The sequence below is a fragment of the Oncorhynchus gorbuscha genome, linkage group LGY (genome assembly GCF_021184085.1).
Source record: "Oncorhynchus gorbuscha isolate QuinsamMale2020 ecotype Even-year linkage group LGY, OgorEven_v1.0, whole genome shotgun sequence".
NCBI classification, from domain to species: domain Eukaryota; kingdom Metazoa; phylum Chordata; class Actinopteri; order Salmoniformes; family Salmonidae; genus Oncorhynchus; species Oncorhynchus gorbuscha.
In genome coordinates, this window is record NC_060199.1 from 1,830,364 (window position 1) to 1,856,533 (window position 26,170).

At 42.6% G+C, this 26,170-nt stretch overlaps 1 protein-coding gene across 1 annotated transcript; it reads left to right on the forward strand.

Annotated features, from left to right (window-relative positions):
• Positions 1–24,439, forward strand: LOC124016650 (LIM domain transcription factor LMO4-B-like). The gene is made up of 5 exons (XM_046332191.1): positions 1–493; positions 14,228–14,470; positions 22,440–22,536; positions 22,706–22,864; positions 23,078–24,439. Exons 2-5 carry the CDS (start codon positions 14,235–14,237, stop codon positions 23,084–23,086), a joined length of 501 nt encoding a protein of 166 aa, XP_046188147.1. The 5' UTR covers positions 1–493; positions 14,228–14,234; the 3' UTR covers positions 23,087–24,439.
• The last annotated feature ends 1,731 nt before the right edge of the window (positions 24,440–26,170 follow it).

Genomic DNA, 26,170 nt, shown 5'->3' on the forward strand with positions numbered 1-26,170 from the left:
TGGTTCAGAGTTTGTTTTAATATTTTAACCTGCGTCTCGTGATCGCGTTTGGTGTCGGTGGACAAAATAAATGTTTGCACGATAGCGCACGCGCGCAGCCGGTTTGGGTTCCGTGTAGGGAGTAGCTCCGCCTTCATATCACAACGCGGTGTATAGCCATGAACAAGAATCACATTCTTTTAACAGAGCTCGACTGTCTGACATGACATTTACTTCATTCACCAGATGTAGCCTAATGGTTCACATGCCTATTTGAAATCCATGAAGTCGGCCAACACACTAAGGAAAACAGACTACTTCTGGACTAGTCTGCATGATCTCCAAACGGAATACTAAGCAACTGTTTGAAGTTGTTACATCTTGAGACAGCAACAGTCGATCATTGCAGCAGTCCACGAATTGGTTGAATTCGCTTACGCCTCGTGTTGTGACACGCGCCACCACCGTGATCATTTCTTCGCCTTGACTTCACATAAACTACCACGACGGAAAGGTGAGCATCGGATGCCATTTATCCACTTTTGTAAAATATTATTTTCCATAGTCCAATATCGTTCAAAGTTGCAGCTTGTGGTTCGGACGACTGTTAGACTTATACATAGTAATGCATTTAAGGCTATAATTAGAACATGTTGGTCCCGTTTTCTAGCCTGTCTGACATGTTCGGACAGATTCTTGAGCGTAAGTTATTCGTCCGTGATTCTACATTTCCCTCTTTCCGGTGGTGAAAGTGGAGAACATGACTCACTTTTACCACTCATCGTAGCACACATCTCTTAACGGTTCTTCCATGCTGTTCTTGGGTGGGTGGGTGTGTGCCTTGATTTGACTGCATCACAGCTGCAAGGGAGCACTTATACAATGGGGAGTTGTGCACCGTAATGGTAATTAAAAAGGAGACCATTTTTAATGAAGCTGGGATGGGTGTAGTAATGGCCCTTGAGCGCATTATTAAACGAGTAGGATATATTGCTAATCTGCCTTGGTGGGAAGCGCGCCTGACCACTGCTCACTGTAGGCCTGCTATTGGTACTATTTATAGTGGCTGTTAATGTTAGTCATGCTTTTAATTACAAACGACTTCCCCCTTGCTTGTGTGAATGGATTATTTGTTAATTTAAACTGGGGGGTTGGGTTTTGACAGGTTTTAATTAGTGTAGGTTTACCTAAGGCAGAGGGAGCAATACCTCTCTACAGAGTGACTGGTCAAATGTAACATTTGAACTGAGCCACTGATATATGGGACTTGTTGATGCACATGAATTGAATTTAAACAAGATAAGGCAAACATGCCTTAGCCTACAAAATGCCTGGTGGTCTTATAAAACAGTTAGTACTTACCATATGTTGAGAAAATAAGGTTATATAGGCCTATACTACCTAGGTAGGTCCTTCTCCAAAGAAGCTTTGCAATATAAGAAGATTAAATGATTGGGAAACAAGCATCAAATTGAACATGGATAACATGACAGCTCCCCACTTCTAAGGAAACCCGTCAATGTATACTGAACAAAAATATAAATGCAACATGCAACGATTTTGCTGAGTTACAGTTCATAAGGAAATCGGTCAATTTTAAATAAATAAATTGGGCCCTAATCTATGGATTTCACATGACTGGGCAGGGGCACAGCCATGCCCCAGCCAATCAGAATGGCTTTATTACAGACAGAAATACTCCTCGGTTTCGTCAGCTGTCCGGGTGGCTTGTCTCAGACGATCCCACAGGTGAAGAAGCTGGCTGTGGAGGTCCTGGGCTGGTGTGGTCACATGTGGGATGTACTGGATGCACTGCCAAATTCTCTAAAATTATGTTGGAGGCATTTTATGGTAGAGAAATTAACATTCAATTATCTGGCAACCGCTCTGGTGGACATTCCTGGAATCAGTATGCCAATTGCATGCTCCCTCAACTTAAGACATTTGTGGCATTGTGTTGTGACAACTGTATATTTTAGTGACCTTTTATTGTACAAGGTGCACCTGTGTAATGATCATGCTTTTTAATCAGCTTCTTGATATGACACACACGTCAGGTGGATGGATTTTCTTAGCAAAGGAGAAATTCTCATTTAACAGGGATGTAAACAGATATGTTCACAACATTTAGAGAAATAAGTGTTTTGTGCATATGGAGCCTTGCTGGGATCTTTTATTTCAGCTCATGAAACATGGGACCAACACTTTACATGTTGCGTTTATATTTCTGTTCAGTATATTTCTCCCCAAGTGAATAATTCAATGAAGAAGAGCCAAATGCAATTGTGTATCGGCAAGTGAACTATTATTTGCTCTGTCAACCTGAAACCAGATGCAATCCATCAGTCTGTACTCAGACAGCCACGGTATTGTGTTCCTCCTCATTAGCCTCTGTTTTTAATCAGTCTATTACTAGAGCGGAACAGCGCTGTCTCTTCTCCTCACTAACCTTTTGTTTTGCTTGATAATTCATTTATCATGAAACACTGCAACGGAGACCAAGGTTATTACAAATCAGAGCCCACATACGCTTATTTCTCGATACTGACTCCAGTTTATCAGAGGAAAGAGCGTAAGTAGCCTAGTCAAGGACAGAGTGCCAGACTCAAACTTTAATCGTAACAAATATAACTGTCACCCCCCCCCCCCTCCCTTGTGTAGACTTTCCTAATCCCCCTTTCTCATTTTTGTATTTAGAAAGCCAAGATGCTCCTTTGCCTGGAGAAATGCCCTACCTTGTTTTTATCAAAAGGCTCTGGTTCCAGATCGGTATTACGGCGTTCTGCTGGGAGGTGATAAGAAGGAACACTAAGTCCTTGTGCCCTCCAAACTAGGTGGTTGTCTAGTGTGTTCAGTGGGGAGTTAAGCTTGTCTAAGTCCCGTTTAGGCTAATGTACAGTTGAAGTCGGAAGTTTACATACACCTTAGCCAAGTACATTTAAACTCAGTTTTTTTTTACAATTCCATGACATTTAATCCTAGTAAAAAAATCCTGGTCTTATGTCAGTTAGGATCACCACTCTATTTTGAAAATGTGAAATGTCTGAATAATAGTAGAGAATTATTTCATGTATTTCAGCTTCTGTTTCTTTCATCACATTCCCAGTGGGTCAGAAGTTTACATACACTCAATTAGTATTTGATAGCATTGCATTTTAAATTGTTTCTTGGATCAAATGTTTTCGGGTAGCCTTCCACAAGCTTCCCAGAACAATTAGGGTGAATTTTGGCCCATTCCACCTGACAGAGCTGGTGTAACTGAGTCAGGATGTAGGCCTCCTTGCTCGTACACGCTTTTTCAGTTTTGCCCACATTTTCTACAGGATTGAGGTCAGGGCTTTGTGATTGCCATTCCAATATCTTGACTTTGTTTTCCTTTGTTGTCCCCATTTTGCCACAACTTTGGAAGTATGCTTGGGGTCACTGTCCATTTGGAAGACCCATTTGCGACCAAGCTTTAACTTGAGATGTTGCTTCAATATATTCACATAATCATCCTCCCTTATGATGCCATCTATTTTGTGAAGTGCACCAGTCCCTCCTGCAGCAAAGCACCCCCACAACATGTTGCTGCCACCCTCGGGCTTCACGGTTGGGATGGTGTTCTTTGGCTTGCAAGCCCCCCCTTTCTCCTTCAAACAGAATGATGGTCATTATGGCCAAACAGCTCTATTTTTGTTTCATCAGACCAGAGGACATTTCTCCAAAAAGTACAATCTTTGTCCCCATGTGCAGTTGCAAACTGTAGCCTGGCATTTTTATGGCGGTTTTGGAGCAGTGGCTTCTTCCTTGCTGAACGGTCTTTCAAGTTATGTCGATATTGGACTCGTTTTATTGTGGATATAGATACTTTTGTACCAGTTTCCTCCAGCATCTTCAAGGTTCTTTGCTGTTGTTCTGGGATTGATTTGTACCTTTTGATCCAAAGTACGTTCATCTCTAGGAGACAGAACGCGTCTCCTTCCTGAGTGGTTTGATGGCTGCTTGGTCCCATGGTGTTTATACTTGCATACTATTGTTTGTACAAATGAATGTGGTAACGTTCAGGCGTTTGGAAAAGGCGCCCAAAAATTAATCCGTGGAGGTCTACAATTTTTTCCTGAGGTCTTACAAAGAGGCACTGAGTTTGAAGGTAGGCCTTGCTTTACATCCACAGGTACACTTCCAATTGACTCTAATTATGTCCAATTGACTCAAATTATGTCAAATAGCCTATCAGAAGCTTCTAAAGCCAGGACATCATTGTCTTGCATTTTCCCAGCTGTTTAAAGGCACAGTCAACTTAGTGAAAACTTCTGACCCACTGGAAATGTGATACAGTGAAATAATCTGTCTGTATACAATTGTTGGAAAAATGACTTTTCATGCAGAGTAGATGTCCTAACCGATTTTCCAAAACTATAGTTTGTTAAAAAGAGATTTGTGGAGTGGTTGAAAAACGAGTTTTAATTGCTCCAACCTAAGTGTTGCTCTGTATTGAAATATATCCCCCTCTGAAGATGATGATGATGACATCCCTCAGGCTCAGTCTCAGATGTGCTGCAAAAGATGATTAAATGTTTATTTGCATTTAAGAGTTCTCTTTTTTTTTTGCTGCGTTATTTTGTCTCTTAGTGTACGGTTGACATTTCTGCAGGTGTGTGTGTCTCTGTGATTGCGTTCGCTGTGCAAATACATTCACTGTGCTGCCGCAACTTGTTGCAGGTACGGTAAGGAATGCTAAAAGGTTTTTATTTTCAGGACTAACGTTTTCCTGTACGAACCTTTTTCATTTGATGGCACCAGCCCCTTTTCAGGTTTTTGCTCTCTCAATAGGCATAAGCTATTTTCTAGTCAATGAGAAGGTTTTTACGAAAGGCTTTGTCCATCTATCAGAAGACATTCATTTGCATCGCTAACAGCTACAGTGGTAGACGTACGTGCGTCGCACACACACTGATGAGACGGGCTGTCCCGTGTCGCTGCTTCTTCTGAAAGTTGCAGGAAATACAAATCACTGATCTGTGATAATGGTGCCGGAGGGGATGGCTGCTGTTTTACGGTCTCCTAACCAACTGTGCGATTGTGTTTTTTCAAATTGTTACCTATTTTGTACATAATGTTGCTGCTACCGTCTATTATGACCGAAAAGAGATTCTGGACATCAGAACAGCGACTACTCATCTCGAACTGGACAAGCACTTTTTCTTTAATGAGTCTGACGCAAAGGATATACTGCTTATCCGAGACCAGGCACAAATCCCAGTCATTCGCATGAAGACAGAAATATAGGGCTGAGATCGGGGTGCTTTGAGAATTTGTCAGCAAGTGGATAACCCACCTTTGCACGTTGGCCAATAGAACAAATGGTAATCACTGGAGAACAAACTAGATCTCCATTCGAGACTATGCTACCAACGGGACATTAAACTGTAATACCTTATGTTTCACAGAGTCTTGGCTGAACAACGACACTGTTAATATACAGTTGGTTGGGTTTTCCGTGCTTCGGCAGGACATAACAACTACGTCTGGTAAGATGAAAGGTGACTGTGTATTTGCCAAAACAGCTGGTGTGCGATGTCTAATACTAAGGAAATCTCGGTATTGCTTGCCTGAGGTAGAGTACCTCATAAGCTCTAGACCACACTATCTACCAAGAGTTGATCTATATTTTTCATAGCCGAATATTTACCACCACAAACCGACGCCGACACTAAGAACGCACTCAGCGAGCTGTAAAAGGCCATAAGCAAACAATAAAATGCTCATCCAGAAGCAGCGATCCTAGTGCACTTAAATCTGTTTTACCTCATTTCTACCAGCATGTCACATGTGCAACCAGAGGGGGCGAAACTATAGACCACCTTTACTCCAGAGACTCATGCAAAGCTCTCAATCACCCTCTATTTGGCAAGTCGGAATCAGGAGAATATAACTATGATCAAACTTGCAAGCAAGAACTAAAGCAAAAAGTACCAGTGACTCGCTCAATACGGTAGTGGTCAGATGATGCGGATGCTACACTACAGGACTGTTTTGCTAGCACAGACTGGAATATGTTCCAGGATTCATCCAATTGCATTGAGGAGTACACCACCTCAGTCACTGGCTTCGTCAATAAGTGCATCGACAACATCATCCCCACGGTGACCGTACGTACATATCCCAACCAGAAGCCATCGATTACAGGAAACATCCACACTGAGCTAAAGGCTAGAGCTGCCGCTTTCAAGGAGTGGGACACAAATCCGGACGCTTATACAGTGGTTGCTCAGCTAAAAGTTGAGTTTATGCTGCGGGATTTAAAGGTAATTTGTGGTTTAGTACGGTACCATGTACCAATAAAGGTGGAGAAAAAAAGTCACTGCTTCATTTGCTCCAGACCACCGCAAGGGGGAGTTAAAGAACTGATTATGCTTTTGTGTCCCAAGGTGCTAAATGTGTCTACCTGACAATGAATGGGTGATTAAAAAATTAAAAAATAGAAACTGATAACTGTGCACAACTTTGAAATTGAATTTCAATGAACTGAATGATGAGGGTGAAGCAGGTGATTTGAATGTATTAATGAAAATGTTCAATTATAATCCATGTGTTAAGATCTACACTACCGGTCAAAAGTTTCAGAACACCTACTCATTCAAGGGGTTTTCTGTTATTTTTACTATTTTCTACATTGTAGAATAATAGTGAAGACAAACTGAAATAACACACAAGGAATCATGTAGTAACCAAAAAAGTGTTCAACAAATCAAAATATATTTTTATTTGAGATTCCTCAAATTGCCACCCTTTGCATAGATGACAGCTTTGCACACTCTTGGCATTCTCAGCTTCGCCTGGAATTATTTTCCAACAGTTTTGAAGGAGTTCCCACATATGCTGAGCACTTGTTGGCTGCTTTTCCTTCACTCTGGGGTCTGACTCATCCCAAACCATCTCGGTTTGGTTGAGGTCAGGGGATTGTGGATGCCAGGTCATCTGATGCATCACTCAATCACTCTCATTCTTGGTAAAATAGCCCTTTACACCGCCTGGAGGTGTGTTGGGTTATTGTCCTGTTGAAAAACCTGATAGTCCCAATTATCCCAAACCAGATGGGATGGCGTATCGCTGCAGAATGCTGTGGTAGCCTTGCTGGTTAAGTGTGCCTTGAATTCTAAATAAATCAGACAGTGTAGCCAGCAAAGCACCCCCACACCAGAACACCACCTCCATGCTTTATGGTGGGAAATAAACATGCAGAGATCATGAGTTCACCCACACCGCGTCTCAAAGACACAGCGGTTGGAACCAAAAATCTTGAATTTGGACTCATCCAGACCAAAGGACAAATTTCCACCGGTCTAACGTCCATTGCTCGTGTTTCTTGGCCCAAACAAGTCTCTTCTTCGTAGTGGTTTCTTTGCAGCAATTTGACCATTAAGGCCTGACTCACGCGGTCTCCTCTGAACAGTTTATGTTGAGATGTCTCTTACTTGAACTCTGAAGCAATTATTTGGCCTGTAACTCTAATGAACTTATCTTCTGCAGCAGAGGTAACTCTGGGTCTTTCATTCCTGTGGCTGTCCTTATGGGAGCCAGTTGTTTCTTGGCGCTTGAAGGTTTTTGTAAATGTACTTGAAGAAACTTTCAAATTCCTGAAATTTTCTGTATTGACCGACCATGTCTTAAAGTAATGACTGTTGTTTCTGTTTGCGTATTTGAGCTGTTCTTGCCATAATATGTATGTGGTCATTTTTCCAAATAGGGCTATCTTCTGTATACCACCCCTACCTTGTCACAACAAACTAATTGGCACAAATTCCTTAAGAAGGAAAGAAATTCCACAAATGTAATTTTAACAAGGCACACCTGTTAATTGAAATGCATTCCAGGTGTCTAACTCATGAAGCTGGTTGAGAGAATGCCAAGTGTGCAAAGCTGTCAAGGCAAAGGGTGGCTATTTGAACCATGTCATAAACAAATCAAACTGTTTTTAACACTTTCTTTGGTTACTACGTGATTTCATAGTTTTAATGTAAAAAAAAATACAATATAGAAAGAGTACAAATAACACTTGAATTAGTAGGTTTTCAAAAACGGTAGTGTGTGTTGACTGAATAATAAGCAAGGATGTCTGCTAAATAATCAAGTTGACATGTTGTGGTTCTTCTGATGAAGGTGCACATGGGCCTATTTATATTATGAATTCGGAGGGCAAAAGTTAAAGCATTAGACCTCTCACTAAAGGTGTCCGTCTTACAAAAGTTATACTTAAATCTGAACTGGTTTCAACCATCAGTGAGCCAGACAAAATTTTAACATTGTCTCACTCTATGTTTAAAAGTGTATTTTCCCCTTGATTTAGGTTACAACCACTCACTTTTGGTTATTTGAAAATGAAATAATCTCCAAAATATCATTTTTTTTTAAAACAAGGACTTGAAAAATCTGTAAATAAGGATTCCAGTCCGAGAATAAGAATGGTATGTGACTAATATATTAATTCAATACCTTGAAATACAAAATAAGCCATCCATCCATTTTGAGCTCCCGAGTGGCGCAGTGGCCTAAGGCACTGCATCTCATTGCAAGGGGCATCACTATAGTCCATGTATCACATCCGGCCATGATTGGGAGTCCCATACGGCGGCACACTATTGGCCCAGCGTCATCTGGGTTTTGCCGGGGTAGGCAGTCATTGTAAATAAGAATTTGTTGTAAATAATTAATTTTTCCAACAATTGTTTAGATATTATTTCACTGTCACAATTCCAGTGGGTGAGAAGTTTAAGTTGACTGTGCCTTTAACTTTTTGGGGACAGGGGGCAGTATTTTCACGTCTGGATGAAAAGCGTGTCCAAAGTAAACGGCCTGCTACTCAGGCCCAGAAGCTAAGATATGCATGTCATTAGTAGATTTGGATAGAAAACACGCTGAAGTTTCTAAACTGAATCATGTCTGTGAGTATAACAGAACTTATTTGGCAGGTGAAACCCTGAGGACAAACCGTTCAGATAACCCCCCCCCCAATTATTTTCAATGAGTTTCCATTGAGAATCCAGATTTCTAATCGACTTTCCTGCATTTCCTATTGCTTCCACTGGATGTCAAGTCTTTAGAAATTGGTTGAGGTTTTTCCTTTGAGAAATGAAGAAGTAACAGAATGAGGCTCGAGGGAAGTGTACTCTTTTTGTTAGAGGTGCGTGACCTGAAAGCACGCTCCACTTTGGTTTCCTCCGGTACTGAACACAGGATATCCAGTCTTCAATTTGATCGATTATTTACATTTAAAAATACCTAGAGTTGTATTACAAAAGTAGTTTGAAATGTTTGGACAATGCTTACAGGTTACTTTTGATATATTTTGTAGTCACTTTGCACGTTGGAACCGGTATTTTTCTGGATCAAACGCTCCAAATAAATGGACTTTTTGGTAATATATTGACGGAATTAATCGAACAAAAGGACCATTTGTGATGTTTATGGGGACATATTGGAGTGCCAACAGAAGTAGCTCGTCAAAGGTAAGGCATTAATTATATTTAATTCTGCGTTTTGTGTCGCACCTGCAGGGTTGAAATATGCTTTTCTCTCTTTGTTTACTGGGGTGCTATCCTCAGATAATAGCATCGTTTGCTTTCGCCGTAAAGCATTTTTGAAATCTGACACGTTGGCTGGATTCACAACAAGTGTAGCTTTAATTTGGTATATTGAATGTGTGATTTCATCAAAGTAAAATTTTTATAGTAATTTATTTGAATTTGGCGCTCTGCATTTTCACTGGATGTTGGCCAGGTGGGATGCTACCTTCCCACATATCCCAGAGAGATTAAACAGCTTGGAAAATTCCAGAAAATGTCATGGCTTTAGAAGCTTCTGATAGGGTAATTGACATCATTTGAGTCAATTAGAGGTGTACCTGTGTATTTCAAGGCCTACCTTAAACTCAGTGCCTCGTTGCTTGACATCAATTCCCATACCGCCCTAACAGATCCACAGATGACGCAATCTGAATCGTGCTCTACACTGCCCGTTTCCACCTGGACAAAAGAAACACCTATGTGAGACTGCTATGAATTCGCTATCTCTGTTGTTTTTGTGTCACACTGCTTTGCTTTATCTTGGCCAGGTTGCAGTTGTAAATTAAACTTGTTCTCAACTGGCCTACCTGGTTAAAGGTTTTTTTTAAAGCTCAGCATTCAACACCATAGTGCCCTCAAAGCTCATCACTTAGCTAAGGAGTCTGGGACTAAACACCACCTTCTGCAACTGGATCCTGAACTTCCTGACGGGCCGCCCCCAGATGGTAAGGATGGGTAACAACACATTTGCCACCCTGATCCTCAGACCCCTCAGGGGTGCGTGCTTAGTCCCCTCCTGTACTCCCTGTTTACCCACGTCTGAGTGTCCAAGCACGACTCCAACCCCATTAAGTTTGACAACACAACAGTGCTAGGCCTGGTCACTGACAATGATGAGACAGCCTACAAGAGGGTCGTGCATATGGCCCAGTACGTCACTGGCGCCAAGCTTCCTGCCAACCAGGACCTATATACTAGGCGGTGTCAGAAGAAGGTCCGAAACATTGTCAAAGACTCCAGTCACCCAAGTCATAGACTATTCTCTCTGCTACCGCACGGCAAACGGTACCAGAGTGCCAAGTCTTAGGTCTAAATGGCTCCTTAATTCTATCCACAAGCCATTGAAGACCGTTGAACAATTAATGAAATGGCCACCCAGACTATTTACACACCCCCCCCCCCCCCCCCCCTCTTTTCCTTTTTTTTTTACCCTGCTGCTACTCGATGTTTATTATTTATTTATAGTTACTTTACCCCTACCTACATGTAGAAATTACCTCGACTTACCTATACACATTGACTTGGTACCGGTACCCCCTGTATATAGCCTCGTTGTTATTTTTATTTTTTGTATTTTTTTTTCTTCGTAAATATTTCTTGAACTGCATTGTTGGTTAAGGGCTTATAAGTAAGCATTTCACGGTAAGGTCTACACCTTTTTTTTGGCGCCTGTGACACACAATTTTACTTGCTGTATTCTGTTCGTCTTCATTATAAACTTGGGCAAATGTAATTAATTTTCTATTGATTTCAATACATTTAATTGACTTCCTACCTAGTTCAATATGACTCAATGATGCCTAGTGCACTCGCAATGGCCGATGCGCAGCTCCATATTTCAAAAACGTATTTGATATGTCAATACAGTATGAAATTGCACTGCGGAAGGGAGGACACTATCATTACAGGACTAATGCACTTTACTGTTTGACCAAATCATGGTGTTCTCCGCCTAAAAATATGTAATGTTTTGATTGGAGGTGACCAGGTGGAATGTACAGCTCGCACCAGTGTGACCAATTAAAAATGTAACTATCACAGCCAAGTCAAAAGGTCGCAAAATACAACTGTGGTCGAAGCATGGAGCCCTGACTTGTGCACTCATTTGAGACTCACACGTAGCTGCACTGCAGCAGTTCTTTGGAATCTTCAGTATGAAGACGAAGTCAAGCTTACAGGGAAATAATCATTCATTTAAGGGCAGCCTGTTAGCCCCTTCGGTTGAACATTGTCTGCCGTGTCTTCTCGATACATGGTATGATCTGTTTGGAGTCAAGCGAGACTAACTAGTTGTATAGGCAGATTTCCAGCTGCCCAGAAATAAACTGGGGCATAGGACTTGTTAACATTGTACTTCAGGAAATGTTGGCATACTGTATAGGAACTCTACCCCAGGGGTTTTCAAACATTTGCTCTGAGACCCTCAGCCATTCCATATATACAACATGATCAAAAGTATGTGGACGTTGAACATCTCATTCCAAAATCATGGGCATTAATATGGAGTTGGTCCCCCTTTGCTGCTATAACAGCCTCTACTCTTCTGGGAAGGCTTTCCACTAGGTGTTGGAACATTGCTGCGGGGTTGGACACTGATGTTGGGCGATTAGGCATGACTTGCAATTGGTATTCCAATTCTCTCCAAGGTGTTCGATGGTGTTGAGGTTAGGACTCTTTGCAGGCCAGTCAAGTTCTTCCACACCGATCTCGATAGACCTTGCTTTGTGCACTGAGGCATTGTCATGCTGAAACAGGAAAGGGCCTTGCCCAAACTGTTGCCATTAAGTTGGAAGCACAGAATTGTCTAGAATGTCATTATGGTGTAGTGTTAAGGTTTCCCTTCACTGGAACTAAGGGGCCTAGCCCGAACCATGAAAAATAGCCCCAGACCATTATTCCTCCTCCACCAAACTTTACAGTTGACACTATGCATTGGGGCAGGTAGCGTCTTCCTGTCATCCAAACCCAGATTAGTCTGTTGGACTGCCAGATGGTGAAGCGTGATTCATCACTCTAGAGAAAGTGTTTCCACTGCTCGAGTCCAATGGCGGCAAGCTTTAAACCACTTTAGCCGACACTTGGCATTGTGCATGGTCATCTTAGGCTTGTGTGCGGCTGCTCGGCCATGGAAACCCATTACATGAAGCGCCTGATGAACAGTTATTTTGCTGACTTTGCTTCCAGAAGCAGTTTGAAACTTAGTAGTGAGTGTTGTAACCGAGGACTGTACATGGCAGTCCCGAGTTTGTGTATTTAACCTATTCCAGAGCTAGCACACACAGCATTTTAGCAAACCCTTTTCCTAATCTTTGCAGTTTTCTCCTAACCTGCTACGTTAATTTTCCTAACCTATAAAACAAGTATTTCCGGTAGTGATGCACCGATATGACATTTTTGACCGATATCCAATATTTTCCTTGCCAAAATATACAATACCGATATTTTTTTTAAAGTAGCGCCCTTTTAAGCATTCTGGTACAGTTAAATAGTTAGACCGCTGCGTCCATGTGTGTTACGGCACTGCATCTCAGTACAAAAGATGTCACTACAGTCCCTGGTTCGAATCCAGGCTGTATCACTTCCGGCTGTGATTGGGAGTCCCATAGGGCGGCACACAATTGGCCCAGCGTTGACCTGGTTTGGCCGGGGTAGGCGTCATTGTAAATAAGAACTTGTTCTTATTAACTGACTTCCCTATTTAAATAAAGGTGTTACACACCCACACTGACCAAAACGCTATTTTGTTGGCATTTACGTATCTCCCCATGACCAGTAAAACATAATCAAAACTTATTTCTTTCACTTACTTGCAGTGTTCAGTCTTTTCATTCTCAACAAGCATTTCTCATACTATGGAATGCCGTTTGAGTCTTTGCGTTTTAACTATTTGACATGACAAATACGCTTTTAACGCTTTCATACATTTCTACGTAGTTATTACACAGTGTAATCAATATCACTCCTATGTCACAACGATTAATCGATACATATGCCACGATGCTGGTAAAGTTGTCTCGTGCACCTACAGTGCTGGTCATTTAAAAAAAATAAAAATATTTTAAAAAGAGCACTCATGGATGCAAAAAAATGTTCTTCCCCAAAAACATATCAAAACGACTTCTGTTTTAGTAGCTTTTCTACGTCTGCTAAATGACTTAAATGTAAATGTAACCCTAGTGAAAACCAACCCCTCTGCCGACTGTAGTTTACACAGCTCCACTCTGCAATGCAACCCAACCACATTTATTCAGTAAGCAGCACTCTGCAACATCAAAGACTTCTCCTCTGGGACTTATTTTGAAGCGTCAATGAAGACGTCTGTTTGTGTGGAGGTTGTCGTGGGACAACTGCTTTCGAGGATGCCAGTCAGTTCAAAGGCGTATGTTTTTTTCACGGAACTGCCCCCCCGCCCCCCATATTCCTTAAATAATTAGGCCTAAGCTCTTTGCCTGGGAGACCCTGAACCACCCGACTGGTTACGGTGCCAAGACTCACATTTGGGAATTAGAGGCCTCTTTCCTGTCTGAGGCTTCTCTCTCCTAGCCACACACGTTCCAGGTGTGTGTCATGTATGGCACAGATTTATTTAGGAAGACCCTGATAACAGGGATGATTCAGCGGCAGCTATTGTGAACGTTTCCAAGGAAGCTACATTTCCTGAATGTTCTGGTGGTTTACGGAATAGAGTCTCCTTCACATGGTAGAAGCATCAACCAAATACTCATAGTTGAAATAAAGACTCACGATGTGTTTATGTTAGTGGTCATATTTTTTGCCTTGACTGTTAATGACAGGTGTTTTGTAGGCTTAAACGTCTGTCCATATTAAACTCAATTTTTGTGCTGCAGAATAGACACACTTCACCATTCATCCACCCTTGGTAACAACAATCTTATCTCCCCCTCCCGTCTTCTCTCCAGGCCAGCCATGGTGAACAGCCGGGTGGAGGCATCAGCCGTGGCGGTGACAGGCGGCAGCTCGTCAGGCAGGTCCTGCGCAGGCTGCGGCGGGCGCATCACTGACCGCTTCCTACTCTTCTCCATGGAGCGCTACTGGCACACGCGCTGCCTCAAGTGCTCCTGCTGCCACGCCCAGCTGGGTGAGATCGGCACCACCTGCTACAGCAAAGGGGGCATGATCCTCTGCAAGAACGACTACATCAGGTGAGCGTCAGGGGAGGCAGCATTCAAATCAGAAAGGACTGGGGTGGACGCAACACGGTAATAGCTTCACCTCTGGTAGGCCAGGTGTACTGTCTGCCTCCGTTTTGGTCATGTAGTTAAAGGAAAGAGATTTGATTGCAATCAACCCTACTAGGGTGACCTAGTTATGTGGAAAGCAGAATTCCGTGTGGGAAATTAATTGACTGTTATACAGCAGTCTGCAATGACTTTAGTTTGTAGGTTAACAGTCTCAGATGTTTCAGCTATCGTCCACCATTTGACATGGACAATGGAAATTAAAAGTTAAAAGTGCCACAGAAATCCACTTTCCACAACTGATCACGCGTGATGAGTCTTAATGTTTGTCCAAACAAGCACAGACAGCTTTGAAACCGGTGGAAGAATGGAGGAATTTGTCTGCGCACACAAAGGCACCAGGTGTTGGTGTGTGAATGCAAACGGGCATGGCAGGATTAGAGCGCGACTGGAGGGTGTTACGGAAGGGGTATAGGCACACACCAGGGTTGTGTGTGGGGCCGGTGAAGCAATGGATTTTTAACAGCAGCTCTCTAACCTCTCAAGACATGACCAACTGTCTCACTACTTTTTAGGCATTTGATGATAAACCCTTAAGGAGTTGCGTAAGGTGAGAGAACTGGGAATAGACTACACATTAGCCAATTCCATCACTGCATTGCTCCTACTCGGTTTGACTTAATTTCTTGCCCAATCGTGTGTCTGTGTTGCCTGGTACACTGAAACTTATGTACTTTTTCCAATACCACAACATGGAAAACGGTTTGTACTAGAATTGTAGCTAATTAGAAAAGTACATTTCCTGAAGAAAATGTGGTGTGCATGCTAGCTTGTAAATGATCCATTGATTGATAGGATAGCCTGATCATGTGAAAGTTGTTTTGGTGCTAATTTATATAGGCTTAATTGGCAAAGGATTATTTGAAATAGCCACCATTATATTACTGTGGTTCTAATTCAAATCAAGTCCAATTTTATTAGTCACATGGGCAGAATACAGCAGGTACAACATTACACCTTACAGTGAAATGCCTACTTATGAGCCCCTAACCGACAGTGCAGTTTAAAAAATGATGGATAAGAATAAGAGATAAAAGTAACAAGTAATTAAAGAGGAGCAGTATAAAATAATATATACAGGGGGGTGTGGAGGCTATATACAGGGTGTTACGGTACAGAATCAATGTGGAGGCTATATACAGGGTGTTACGGTACACAGTCAATGTGGAGGCTATATACAGGGTGTTACGGTACAGAGTCAATGTGGAGGCTATATACAGGGTGTTACGGTACAGAGTCAATGTGGAGGCTATATACAGGGTGTTACGGTACAGAGTCAATGTGGAGGCTATATACAGGGTGTTACGGTACAGAGTCAATGTGGAGTATACAGGGTGTTGTACAGAATCAATGTGGAGGCTATATACAAGGTGTTGTTACAGGGAGGCTATATACAGTACACAGTCAATGTGGAGGCTATATACAGGGTGTTACGGTACAGAGTCAATGTGGAGGCTATATACAGGGTGTTACGGTACAGAGTCAATGTGGAGGCTATATACAGGGTGTTACGGTACAGAGTCAATGTGGAGGCTATATACAGGGTGTTACGGTACAGAGTCAATGTGGAGGCTATATACAGGGTGTTATGGTACACAGTCAATGTGGAGGCTATATACAGGGTGTTATGGTACACAGTCAATGTGGAGGCTATATACAGGGTGTTACGGTACAGAGTCAATCTGGAGGCTATATACAGGGTGTTACGGTACACAGTCAATGTGGAGGCTATATACAGGGTGTTACGGTACACAGTCAATCTGGAGGCTATATACAGGGTGTTACGGTACACAGTCAATGTGGAGGCTATATACAGGGTGTTACGGTAAACAGTCAATGTGGAGGCTATATACAGGGTGTTACGGTACACAGTCAATGTGGAGGCTATATACAGGGTGTTACGGTACACAGTCAATGTGGAGGCTATATACAGGGTGTTACGGTACAGAGTCAATGTGCGGGAGCACCGGTTAGTTGAGGTAGTATGTACATGTAGGTAGTATGTACATGTAGGTAGTATGTACACGTAGGTAGTATGTACATGTAGGTATTATGTACATGTAGGTAGAGTTAATTGAAGTGACTATGCATAGATGACAACAGAGAGTGGCAGTGGTGAGGGGGGGTGGGAGTGAATAGTCTGGGTAGCCATTTGACTAGATGTTCAGGAGTCTTATGGCTTTGGGGTAGAAGCTGTTTAGAAGCCTCTTGGACATAGACTTGGTACTCTGGTACCGCTTGCCATGTGGTAGCAGAGAGAACAGTCTATGGATTAGGGTGGCTGGAGTCTTGGACAATTTTCAGGGCCTTCCTCTGACACCGTCTGGTATAGAAGTCCTGGATGGCAGGAAGCTTGTTCCCAGTGATTTACTGGGCCATGCGTACTACCCTCACTTGTGCCTTGTGATGCAACCAGTCAGGATGCTCTCAATGGTGCAGCTGTAGAACCTTTTGAGATATCTGAAGACCCATGCCAAATCTTTTCAGTCTCCTGAGTGGGAATAGGTTTTGTTGTGCCTGCTTCACGACTGTCTTCGTGTGCTTGAACCAAGTTAGTTTGTTGGGGATGTGGAAACCAAGGAACTTGAAGCGCTCAACCTGCTCCACTGCAGCCTTATCGATGAGAATTGGGGTGTGCTCGGTCCTCTTTTTTTCCTGTAGTCCACAATCATCTCCTTTGTCTTGATCACGTTGACGGAGAGGTTGTTGTCCTGGCACCACACGGCCAGGTATCTGACCTCCCTATAGGCTGTCTCGTTGTTGTCGGTGATCAGGCCAACCACTGTTGTCATTTTCAAATGTGTTGATGATGTTGGAGTTGTGCCTGGCCATGCACTCATGAGTGAACAGGGAGTACAGGAGGGGCTGAGCAGGCACCACTGAGGGGCCCCTGTGTTGAGGATCACCGTGGCGGATGTGTTACCTACCCTTACCACCTGAGGGTGGCCTGTCAGGAAGTCCAGGATCCAGGGAGGTGTTTAGTCTAGAGGTCGACCGATTTTAATTGGAATGGCCGATTTAATTAGGGCCGATTTTCAACTTTTCATAACAATCGGAAATCGGTATTTTTGGGTGCCGATTTCTATTACTAAAAAAAAAATTCACCTTTATTTAATCTTTAAGTCGGTTAAGAACACATTTCTTATTTTCAATGACTGCCTAGGAACGGTGGGTTAACTGCCTCGTTCAGTGGCAGAAAGACAGATTTTCACCTTGTTAGCTCGGGGGATTCAATCTTGCAACCTTATAGTTAACTATTCCAACGCAATAACGACCTGCCTCTCTCTCGTTGCACTCCACAAGGAGACTGCCTGTTAGGCAAATGCAGTAAGCCAAGGTAAGTTGCTAGCTAGCATTAAACTTATCTTATGAAAAACAATCAATCATAATCACTAGTTAACTACACATGGTTTGATATTACTAGATATTATCTAGTGTGTCCTGTGTTGGATAAAATCTGACTAAGCATACTTAATATCTGTATCTGACTGAGCGGAGGTAGGCAGAAGCAGGCGTGTAAACATTCATTCAAACAGCACTTTCGTGCATTTTGCAAGCATTGCGCTGTTTATGACTTCAAGCCTATCACCTCCCGAGATGAGGCTGGTGTGACCGAAGTGAAATGGCTGGCTAGTTAGCGCGCGCTAATAGCGTTTCAAACTTCACTCGCTCTGAGCCTTGGGGTGGTTGTTTCCCTTGCTCTGCATGGGTAACGCTGCTTAGATGTGGTGGCTGTTGTGTTGCTGGTTCGAGCCCAGGGAGGAGCGAGGAGAGGGACGGAAGCTATACTGTTGCACTGGCAATACTAAAGTGCCTATAAGAACATCCAATAGTCAAAGGTTAATGAAATACAACTGAAACGTTAGCTTTCTTACATAGCACATATTGCACTTTTACTTTCTTCTCCAACGCTTTGTTTTTGCATTATTTAAACCAAATTGAACATGTTTCATTATTTATTTGAGGCTAAATTGATTTTATTGATGTATTATATTAAGTTAAAATAAGTTAATTCAGTATTGTTGTAATTGTCATTAATACAAATACATTTTAGGAAAACAATCGTCCGATTTTAATCGGTATCAGTTTTTTTGGTCCTCCCAATAATCGGTATCGGCGTTAAAAAATCACAATCGCCTACCAACTTGTGTAGCCGTTTGCGATGCTAATGATAGGCTAACCATCTTTAGGCTTTCACAAATGCCTTCTCAATTGAGGCTACTTTGTAGTTATGCCTACCTGGCAGAATTTGCATCAATCCAGTGGCCATTTTATTTTGCAAACTCCATCACGTGTGGTTAAAGCATTGTTGTGGACATCCAATTTTTATTTTTTTATACAGTCCCTTCATTTTGAAAAATCAAATTTTTTATATAGATATTTTTTTTTCGCTGAGGTATCGTTTTGGTATTGAGTGTCATGATACTAAACCTGGTATTGATAAGTCAAAATTCTGGTGTGTGTGTACGCACCCACGCGTCAGAGGCTGGCTGATCTAACACAGACCAGGGATTGTGTGGGTCCTGTGTTGGCACTGCTCACGCACTAGCGCTCTCCAGGGCAAACATTGGGGGAGATCCGGAGCAGTCTGAAAACCCACGGCCCAAGAGCGCCCACACGGAGGGAGGCCTCCTGGATAGTGCAGAGACACTGGGCACTTTGTACATTTGTCCAGTAATAGTTCAGGGGATTTAAAGCCACTCCCAGTGGAATTAATAAAGCACTTATACTTCACTACTACACTGAACAAAAATATAAACGCAACGTGTAAAGTGTTGGTCCCATTTTTCATGAGCTGACATAAAATATACCAGACATTCTCCATATGCACAAAACATGTAATTTGTGCACAAATGTGTTTACATTCCTCAGTGAGGATTTCTTCTTTGCTAAGATAATCCATCCACCTCACAGGTGTGGCATATCAAGAATCTGATTAAACAGCATGATCATTACACAGGTGCACCTTGTGCTGGGGACAATAGAAGGCAACTTTAAAATGTGCAGTTTTGTCACACAACATAATGCCACGGATGTCTCAAGCTTTGATTGAGTGTGCAATTGGCGTTCTGACTGCAGGAATGTCCACCAGAGCTGTTGCCAGAGACTTTAATGTTTCTTTCTCTACCATAAGCCACCTCCAATGTCGTTTTAGAGAATTTGGCAGTACGTCCAACCGGCCTCACAACCGCAGACCTCGTGTAACCACACCAGCCCAAGACCTCCACATCCGGCTTCTTCACCTACGGGATCGTCTTAGACCAGCCACCCAGACAGCTGATTAAACTGTCTGTAATAAAGCCCTTCTGATTGGCTGGGCCTGGAGCCGCAGTGGGTGGATCCAGGCCACCCATGTCTGCGCCCCTGCCCATTCATGTGAAATCCATAGATTAGGGCCTAATTTATTTCAATTGACTGATTTCCTTATATGAACTGTAACTTAGTTAAATTGTGGCATTTATTTTTGTTCAGTATATGTGAAATACAAAATATGTATGGTTGCGAAATGTAATGTACAATTTATTGCTTCAATTTCACCTTGATGCCTGTGCCAATAACTCATTGCAACCATCACAGAATGATTGGGATTTGCATATGTGTTTTTGCCACCAAAATACCTATGTTAATTAGCCATATGGATCGACACCATTTAATATAAGAAGTATCTGTTTTTTCTGCTGCTTTTTTTGTGCTCAAGGTCCATCCTCAGACATTTGTAACGCATACCGGTATGCAATTCGCAGCATATCAAATATGAATAATACAGTTGGTGGGTCCTCATTGCCAAGTGACCCGGTGCCAATGAGGTCAGATAAAGGGAGAGGGAGCTTTAATTAGGGAGAACAGGGTTCTTCTCGGGCACTTGCTTATTAATTTACTGTTTGGATTAAGATCAATAGGGCAAGGGAGAGAGTATAGAGGGGGGAGGTATAGCAGCCAAAACCGGTATGGTAGGCGTCACAAGGAAGGGGGTGTAATGAGAGCAGGAAAGAGGCTTCCTATGAAGACTGAATGGTTTAACTGTTTACACGCTAGGGTCACTGAGAGATGGTCCGATTGGCTCTGGGTAGTCTGTACTAAATGTGTTGTGAAGGTTTCTTGTAAATCGCATGTAAATTCCGCAAAAAAAGAAACGTCCTCTCACTGTCAACTGCGTTTATTTACAGCAAACTTGACATGTGTAAATATTTGTATGAGTGTAAAATTCAACTGAGACACTGTACAAATTCCACAGACATGTGACTAACTGAAATGGAATGTGACCCTGAACAATGGGGGGGTCAAAATCAAGTAACAGTCAATATCTGGTGTGGCCACCAGCTGCATTATGTACTGCGGTGCAGCTCCTCATGGACTGCACCAGATTTGCCAGTTCTTGATGTGAGATGTTAACCCCACTTCCACCAAGGCACCTGCAAGTTCCCAGACATTAGTGGGGGAATGGGCCCTCACCCTCCGATCCAACAGGTCCCAGACATCCTCAATGGGATTGAGATCCGGGCTCTTTGCTGGCCATGGCAGAACACTGACATTCCTGTCTTGCAGGAAATCACTCACAGAACTACCAGTATGGCTGGTGACATTGTCATGCTGGAGGGTCAATGTCAGGATGAGCCTGCAGGAAGAGTACCACATGAAGGAGGAGGATGTCTTCCCTGTAACGCACAGCGTTGAGATTGCCTGCAATGACAAGCGCAGTCCGATGTTGCTGTGACACACCGCCTCAGACCACGACGGACCCTCCACCTCCAAATCGATCCCACTCCAGAGTACAGGCCTTTGTAACGCTCATTCCTTCAACGATAAACGCAAATCCAACCATTACCCCTGGTGAGACAAAACCATGACTCGTCAGTGAAGAGCACTTTTTGTCAGTCCTGTCTGGTCCAGCGACGGTGGGTTTGTGCCCATAGGCGACGTTGTTGCCAGTGATGTCTGGTGAGGACCTGCCTTACAACAGGCCTACAAGCCCTCAGTCCAGCCTCTCTCAGCCTATTGCGGAAAGTCTGAGCAATGATGGAGGGATTGTGCATTCCTGGTGTATCTCGGACAGTTGTTGCCATCCTGTCCTGGAGGTGTGATGTTCGGATGTACCGATCCTGTGCAAGTGTTACACGTGGTCTACCACTGCGAGGACGATAAGCTGTTCATCCTGTCTACCTGTAGCACTGTCTTAGGTGTCTCACAGTACGGACATTGCAATTCATTGCCCTGGCCACATCTGCAGTACTCATGCCTCCTTGCAGCATGCCTAAGACACAAGTTCACCCAAAAGTATTCTTTTGCTGAGTTTACTTATTGGTCACGCTCCAAGGAGGAGGCTAAGTGTTTGACAGGAGCAAGGCAATATGTAGTTCACCAAAAATAGTCCTATAGCGGATCAAATTGTTTTCATATGCTTCACACCAAACAGACATTATCACTGGCAACCTACAAAAGATATTCACTGACTCGTGAAGAAGAATCCTTAATCCGGGTTCCTCACCAGTATCAGCTGAAACATATTCTCTCCCAGTAACCTGCCATGTACTTCGTCTACAGCTCAACCCCTACCTGGAATCTGTATTCTCCGGCTGAGCACCACAAGACCTGAGTCGGTGCACCACTATTTCCATGCTGCATCCCTCCCATTCAGTCCTTCTGGACACCTGCTTTATTCAACCACTGCTCTGAGAACTATTTAGAATTAATTGCTTGAGTTGGATCTAGTTCGGAATGAGAAAGGGTAAGCTGAATAGAATCAGGTGTTGAAGGCAGAGAGTGGTACTGAACCACAGCATCATTGTCGTTGACCAAGTCGCCTCATATTCTCAATCTGTTTGAAGGGTAAGTGGTTGCAGTTGTCTGACAGTTTGTTTGGGTTGACCCGCAGGCTGTTTGGACACAGTGGGGCATGCAGCGCCTGTGGCCAGTCCATCCCTGCCAGTGAGATGGTGATGCGGGCGCAGAGCAACGTGTACCACCTCAAGGTAAGACTAACTTCAGCCTGCATGTAAAGCCGACCCCAACAGATCTGCAAAAGTTAAATATTTAAGGGTCCTAAGACACTGCAATTTGACCCAAGCTTCTGTTGCTCAGTTTTAAAACTGTTTCATTAAACGACTCCTTCCTCCATTTTTCCTGTCTCTCCCTCTGCAGTGTTTCACCTGTGCCACCTGTAGGAACCGGCTGGTGCCGGGCGACCGCTTCCACTACGTTAATGGCACCATCTTCTGTGAGCACGACAGGCCAGGGGGTGCTCTACTCCGCAGTCACCTGACCCCACTGCAGGGGAACGGCATGATGCCTGACCAGAAGGTATGGGGATGTGCTCCGGACCCTATTTTGATAGAACTACACAGCTTGTGGTTCATTGTCCCTTGTGTGTTAAGAATCTATTTGGTTTAATGAATGAATTTGCTGTTTTGGTAATCTTTTTTGAAGGTGGTGTTGGAACTGTGGTTATCTTTGTTCTTGCGGTCTTTGCGTAATCAATGCTTATCATTAATTACCTCTTTCTCCTGATCTCAGGTGTGCTGAAGGATGGATGACAAAGCAACGTGTGCCTTTTCCCCCACCTCCTGCTCTTTCTCCTCCATCTTTAAGTTTGTCCAACACCAGCCATCCCTTCGTTCAGATATTCCTAAATCCATTCTCCGGATACTGCTGCTCGTGTCCAGTGGCTTTCTAAACAACACGTCATTCCCAACAAAATCATATTTCTTCTTAGATAATCATGTTCTCAACCTTCCAAGGGGAAGATGCTGAGGAGGGAAAGACTATTGATGAGGATTTATACTGTCAAGCCAAGCCAGTGTCCATTTCTGGTAAGGCCAATGGTGACTGACTTGTAATGCCCTGAGAGGAGGACTATGGCATTTCCAGTGATGGACCATTCCTTTTCCTTAGCCAGCACAAAACACTACGGGGAGAGAAGACCTGGACTAATACGGAAACATGTATAAACTGGTTCTGGTCAGGGGCTGCTTCAACCAAGCTACAGTATACCGACTCTAGAAACAGGAAGAGCACATTCAAACAAGACCGGCCATACGAATACACAACACTTTCTGAGCTCAGATTCACTAGACTCCTTCATCTGTTGCGAGAAACAGGAAATACTGTGGTTGCAGTGCTATGCTGCCGTAGCTGTGTTTCACCCGACTGGTGAGTCTGGCCGAACAAGTAAAGATCCAATACACCTGCCTGGATGTCTCATTTACACTAAAAAAATATTCTCTGTGTACAAAATGTTAAGAAAGTCTGTAGAATATTCATCAAAACACAACTTTAAGTCCCATGATTCTTTTGTACTACAAGTGGTTGCCTTTTTGTAGATTTTCTTTATTTAGTTGTATTTTCAGTTAAATGGTTTCTGGGATTAGGAAATTTACTCATGTTTATGGAAACATAGAAATGATGCATTTTGTAATTGTTTTAAAATATATTTTTTATTACGGTGACCATTGTAATTCCAACATGACTTCGCAGCAGTGCTCCATCCGTCCTAAATGTATTCTCATGTATGGTGGTGGAAGAGAAGGTCCAAGTTGAACTGGTCCACATTTAACTTGGGTAATGTTGAGTATGGCTCACTGTAGCAGTTTTCGAAAAAGAAAAATAAGTGTTTCTTATTGGAGAAGTCCAGGTAGACCCTACCTGGTTCAGGCTGTTTTCTTCAGTTTGGTACCTAATGAACACGATCCAGGTTGAGGAAATAGGGGAGTGGCATGGGGATGGAAAGCAGTATAAACTGTAGATATTTTTTCTAGTGTTGTATTGTGTGCTCTATGTTTGAATTTTGTCATTGTGTTGCCTTTGCTTGAAACAGGCCCATTTTCAAATGCTGTAAAACATTTCAAAATAACTACTCATAATATTGCGAGTCACTTGCGTCACATCTAACGAGTGAGTGATTGGATAATATTTACATGCCGCAGGATGAGGGAGAGTGGCGTGCATGTGTGTAGGGAGGTGTGACATATCCCTTTCACACTGAAACGTAGCTTCGGTAATGCTTTCAGGGCGTGGACAAACATGGCTGATTTTCCAAGGCTTGATCCGGGGCCAGTACAGAAGATATGTAGGTGGTAGGAGATAAAGGCCTGGGCCGGAGTCTAATTAAAAAGGGAGAGACCCCTTTCCTGTGGGTGTTTTAGAGGAGCAGCTGTTGACTTTACAGCAACAACAAACGGAAGAAAGTAGCCTTTTCCTTCACCGTTCTACTAAACTCTATAATTGTATCACTGTTCTGTTTCTTTACAATGTCTGAATGACATTTTCACTTATTTGCTGAGTTCTGAAATTGGTAGTTGGAGTAGAGGGCTCTATACTCATAGTACTGGATGGCATTTTAAAGTATTTTTTTTGGCACGCAAATGCCTCTCCGATCTTATTTAGTTACCTACAAAAAGATGGAATTTAATTAGCTACCTTTTGCCTAGAAATCACACGGTGTTCTCTGCCAGTCGACTTTCATGATCCTCTTTTACTTATCTTTCCGTGACTTTTCTACAGAGAGAAATTAAAACCAAACATGCAACAGGCCTACAAAGAGGATGAAAAAAATAATCTATGAAGTATCCAGCTGTAACTTTTAAAAATAATATGCCATGAGAACTTACCGTAAGTGGTGTGTCTCAAATCAAATTTGTGCCTCCCTCAGCTGTTCCTCCTTTAGAGTTAGCCAATTAGGTTGACACTCAAAATAAAAATGGGCTTTTTAATTAATGGCTGGATTTGAAACCATTTCTATTGCAATACTGCAGAATAATTTAAAATGAACTCCTCGGGTTCTTCAGACCTATAATCCAAACCTGAGTTTCTTATCTTCAAAACTTTTTTGTCAGGATATTTTCTGGCATTCTTCAGTTTTTCTAATAGGACTCCCATACTTCCAGACACAAGTGGGGTTCAATCAGAATAAACCTGATCTGAAAGAACTACACAATAAAGCAATATTTCTTCAAGCAAACATTTGACATATTTTCTAGCACCTGTTATCACATTGCAGTTACCTAACCAGTCCTTAACGTTAGTGTGGATGTTTAAAGAAACGAAGGAGAACTGCATACTGATAACATCCACACAAACAGTCTCTCTAACAGTTCTAACCAATGTGACATGCAATGTTCAATTTGTATACCTAATTACGATTTTATTCAATAGCTTTACTAATAGTCGTCTCGTCAAAATAAATTGGAAAAACTCCTCAGGCAATCCATTTAACTGTTCAGTCAAGGTTATAAGACTGACACTGAACATGATCAAGAAACTATTGATTATAGGTAACTCATTCACTGGAAATTCCATAATTAAACATTGTTTACTGATTTATAAAGTCTTTGACTCCATATCTACCACAGATAATGAATAGGAATCTTCAGTGAAGACTGGTTTTATTTGTAGCTCCACAGTCCTTCTGCAGGGTGGCAGCTTGACATCCCTTGTGCTGATATGGTATCAATTATTTATCCCACGTCTGTGATTTTTGGAAATACATCATACTAATTCATTAATGTATGCACACGACCCTAATTGCAAGTATCTCCATATCTTGATAAGTAAAAGAGTGGAGGGAATCTTCCAACCCCTTCTGTGGTGCAAGTTACACTTTGCATTCAA